This window comes from Gossypium hirsutum, chromosome A10 (assembly GCF_007990345.1).
Source record: "Gossypium hirsutum isolate 1008001.06 chromosome A10, Gossypium_hirsutum_v2.1, whole genome shotgun sequence".
NCBI classification, from domain to species: Eukaryota; Viridiplantae; Streptophyta; class Magnoliopsida; order Malvales; family Malvaceae; genus Gossypium; species Gossypium hirsutum.
This window is the reverse complement of record NC_053433.1, coordinates 74,804,076-74,809,051: the sequence shown is the minus strand read 5'-3', so window position 1 is coordinate 74,809,051 and position 4,976 is coordinate 74,804,076. Positions and strand designations below refer to the sequence as shown.

Here is a 4,976-nt window from a genome sequence, read left to right as displayed (position 1 = left end):
TATCGTATCATTTTTAACAGCCTTTTTACTGATGATTTTGTTACCAATAGTATATTACCATATTATTTTGTGACAATAATTTATTGAAGAAAACTTTTTATTTGTCAACAAATGTTATTAAAAATTATTAATAGTTTTCAAACATTACATGATAATAGAGATATATTAGAGTACCATATACAATATACAATATATATATGTAACAACCATAAATAATCATAAAAACATATATATTAGAAGTTAAAATATCTTATCTTAAGTTAAAAAATCTTATCTTACTTTCTTAATGATAAACAATCATTTTATCTTTGTAGTCATCAATATTCCATAGTTTCAGATGCAACATTTGAAAATTGTTTAATGCGAAATTATTTCTTACTATATTGCACTTAATAACCACAAAATAATTATTGCTTCATAAAAATTTATCTTAAAGACTTAAAATTGTTAGAAAAATAAATAATTGGAACATGATCAAGAAAAATAAAATATGTTACTAAAATATAACAACTTTGAGGCGTGTAGAATACTTTCTTTAAGGTTTTTATATGCCTCTAGGATATAATAAAGCCCTCAACATTCTAAACAGAACAATTAAAATGATTAATAGAAAAGTCCTTTCTATAGACATCAAATTGGTATATCTTTCCTTGAAAGACTCTTTCATAGGGATATATCTTTTAATGAAATGTCATTTCATAGGATTATATTGTTTTATGTAAAGTTATATTTTTATAAGATAATTTTATGTTCAAAAAATATATCTTTACAACACAATTATATGATCAATAAATATAATTTAATTTAAGTTATTCAACTTTTCTACATAATAAATTATTATTAACATTATAAACTACTAACATATATAATATAGGAGAAAATGTACTTAATGAAATTGAATTATCCATATAATACTTCTAGTACAATAAGCCGAAACAACAGGTCGCTAAGCGGATAAGTGTAAAACCATGACATGTCAAGCTATGGGGCGATTTTAGCACCTCAAGCTTTAAAAAATCCTTCAAAAATTTTTTAGGGAAAAATCCTCAGTTGAGTATTCTACAAATTTATTGAGGAAAAAGGAACAAATATTAAAGTCTCAATAGAGTATTCTACTAATTCCTGATACTGTTGCAAAGGGAATGCTTTAATTATCTAAGAGTTATGGAGTTTTTAAGTTTAAACCTTTTCTCCTAAGGAATGAGTGTAACGGGGCACCAGAGGCATACTCCCAAAACTTCTTGGTGGCATACAAAATGCTTCATATGATGCTTTTACAAGAAAATTATGAAGCCATTATGTTTGGACTATTGGAATTTTGTTCTCTAAGTATAGTTATTTCGTAATAGATATTTATAACTTATCAAACCATTGATTAATAAAATTATGTAGTTAAATTATTATATTTTGTGTTTTTTTTTATTTTTTCATGAAAAATAAAATAAACTAAAAAAAATTGGCTCATTGATTATTTAAGATTTAACTAATATTAAATTGCATAATAGGGATGAGTTATGATCTGACAAGACAACGTATATTAGTAGGCAATTCAAATAGTTTATAGTTCGAATAATCAAAATGAACAACTAATTTTAAGGTCTATTATGTTGCCTATCAAACCTAATTTAGCAGATATCTTAAGTAGCCTACAACGCAAATGTATTAATTATTTTTTTTAGGAAATGTATTAATTATATTTTATTAAATAAAACGAATGTTAATTAAGATATTATTTCAATTAATGTTATACGCATTTCAGTAAAATTTATCTTGATTAGCCTACAAGGGAAAGCTATCGAGTTCTCACTTACCTATAACAGGGATTGAATTCTTTGCCAATATAAGTGTTATATTACTACCAAGAGAATGAAATCTATCAAACAAGCTATCATTAAAAACTTCTTTAAATAATTTTTTGAATTTAATCTTGGCATTTAAGTAGCTTCTTTTTATTTATTAATAAAATGTAAATATAATTAAAAATTTATTTAAATATAATTTTATTTTGAGATAAATATTAAACTTATACATAAACTTGGATCTAATGTGCAATGTTATCTATGAACTTTGATTTTGTCTTATTTTTTATATGAAATTTTTATTTGATTTAATTTTTTACAAATCACTAATAACATTATCAAATTAATACCATTTTACGTTGATATAGCATACATAAACAATTATATTAATCCAATATGAAAGTAAATATATGTATCCATTTTTAAATGTGTAAAATTAATTAAAATAAGTTCCATGCATATATACAAACTATAGTTAAAGTTTCATGTGTATAATTGCACCAAATAAAAGTTGATGTATCAAATTACACATTGGACCAAAGTTCATGTATAAAATTGATATTTATCCCTTTTTATCTTGTATAAGATGAACAAAATAGGTGCATAACAACTGCTTCTCTATAACATTCAAATGATATTATAGGCATATACCAATTATTTTATCTGTTATAGAGAAATAATTGGTATATGCCTATAATATATGTAAAGGGAGTGGATAATGGTTTAGAATTGGATAGGGCCAAGAAGGATTTGTTAAACATGAGCCTTATTATCCAAGTGGACCTGAATGAGGATTGTGGGCAGCAAAAGAGTTTGGGTCTGGGTGCGGGTTCTACAAGTGAAACTGGACAGTCTCTAAGAAGATAGTAGCCCAATTGCTACTGAAGAAGGTGGTAATTGTTCGGGGGGTAGGAGTGTGGTAGAAGCGGAAGCAAGGTTTAGTATTGAAGAGGAATTTTTTCAACTAAGTCAAAATAGAAGAAAAAAAAGTCTTCGAACAAAAAGATTCGATCGATGCGCGAAATTCAAGACGGTGTTTTGTCGACAAAGGAAAAGTAGAAGAGGGATAGAAGGGAGAAGTTTGAGAAGGGTAAAATGATAACAAGGTGTGAAGAATCAATGAAAAATTTATTGCTATCTGATTCAGACATTAACAATCGTAGGAGGGTTATTTTAAGGGAGGCAAAGAGAACTTGGGAAGTAGGGAAGAAGTTGGGGCTTAGTGTGAGGGGGGATGAGGAAGAAGTAATCAATGAAATTAGGATATTAGAGGGGCAGTATAGGGAGGAAGATAGAGGATTCGAACGCGTCAGAGATAAGAATGTTGGTGAGTTTTTTGAATTTTGAATTTCTGTATTTGTTCTTGTAGTGTAGATTGATTTAGTTAGGGTATGAGAATTTTATCATGGAATATTAGGGGGTTAGGGTTGGAAGTGAAAATGGAATCTGTCAAAAGAATGTCGTTTGTCTAGAGTGAATGTTTGTTTTCTCCAGGAAACAAAACTAGATGTGGTAACTAAGGAAGCTGTGAGTAAAATATGAGGGGTTGATATTTGTCAGTTTAGATTCGCTACAACTATAGATAGGTCGCGTGGTCTATTGACAATGTGGAATAAAGATGAATTCAAATTATCCAAAGAGTGGAGTAATGACAGATTGATAGTTATTGAAGGAAAATGGGTTAATGAGGACTTAGATGTGGTTTTAATCAATGTTTATGCTCCTAACATTGTGTCTAAGTAGAGTACTTTATGGAGGGAGTTAATGGAGTTAAGAACCTAGTTTGCAAGCCCATGGATTGTGGGAGGAGATTTTAATGTGGTGCGTTACAGAAGTGAAAGGAGCAATTGTTTGGGAACAGAGAAGGGGTCTAGAGAGTTCGATAGTTTTATTCATAAGTGTAATCTCATTGATTTGCCAATGTTGGGAAAGAAATTCACATGGTACAACCCGGATAACAAAAAAAGCAGGCTTGACAAGTTCTTATTGGAAGAATATTGGTTGATTCAGATTAAGGATTTACAGCAGCTGGGGTTAAAGAGATCAGTTTCAGGCCACATACCAATTTTGTTAGTAGATACTGAAATCAATTGGGGTCCTAGGCCATTTAAGTTTATTAATAGGTGGTTTAAGAAAAAAAATGTGCGGGGCTTGATAGAGAAAGAATGGTCTAACATGGGTAGTTTGAATGGTCAAGTAGCAAGAAAATTGAGAAAACTTAAGGGGGTCTTGAGGAAGTGGAACGGGGATAACTGCAATGTGTTAGAGAATATAACTATAGAGTGTGAAGATAGGATTAAAGTGTTAGATGAAATTAATGAACAGAGAATGTTGAGTGAGAGTGAAACGGAGGAGCTTAAAAGATTGAATTCTGATGTTTGGGACGTAAAGAAATTCGAAAAATCGTTATGGTGACAAAAATTTAGAATGATATGGTTGAAAGAAGGCGATGCGAATACAACTTTTTTCCATATAGCTGTTAAGATAAAAGAAAAAAGAAAGACTATATACAGAATGAAAATTGGGACATTTCGGTGTAATGAACCAAGGGAGTTAAAAAAGAGAGTGTCTGAATTCTTTAAAAATCATTTTCAGGGGCGGTCGAGGAATTGAGGGACGGAAATGGAGCTTAATTTTAGGAGATTAAAGGATGGTGAAGTTGAAAAGCTGGAGGAACCTTTTTCAAGAGAGGAGATTAGAGATGCAGTATAAGTTGTGAGGAATCGAAAGCTCCTGGTTCGGATGGGTTTAGCATGTGTTTTTTCAGGAAATGCTAGAATATAGTTAAAGATGATCTGTTTAGAATGATGTTAGATTTTTATAATTCTGGGAAGCTTGAAAGATACATCAATTGTTCGTTTATTGCTTTAATTCCTAAAATGGAAAATTCGAGTGATATTATTGATTTTCGTCCAGTTTTTCTGGTTAGTTCTCTGTATAAAATTAATGCAAAAGTCCTTTCTCGAAGATTAAGGGTGGTTATTGGTGAATTGGTGAGTAAGACACAATGCGCCTTTATTAGAGGGAGGTAGCTTTTTGATGGTATCCTTGTTACTAATGAAGTGATTCATTGGATGAAGAAAATGGAAAGAAATAGGGGAAATTTGATCTTCAAACTAGGTTTCTCGAAGGCGTACGATTGTGTTTGTTGGGATTTTTTAGAATTAGTTTTATGAT

The 4,976-nt window shown here is 30.0% G+C and overlaps 1 protein-coding gene across 1 annotated transcript; it reads left to right on the top strand.

The window, feature by feature from the left end:
* Positions 1-2,894: 2,894 nt before the first annotated feature.
* On the top strand, positions 2,895-4,214 carry LOC107896952 (uncharacterized). The gene is made up of 2 exons (XM_041078548.1): positions 2,895-3,126; positions 3,661-4,214. Exons 1-2 carry the CDS (start codon positions 2,895-2,897, stop codon positions 4,212-4,214), a joined length of 786 nt encoding a protein of 261 aa, XP_040934482.1.
* The last annotated feature ends 762 nt before the right edge of the window (positions 4,215-4,976 follow it).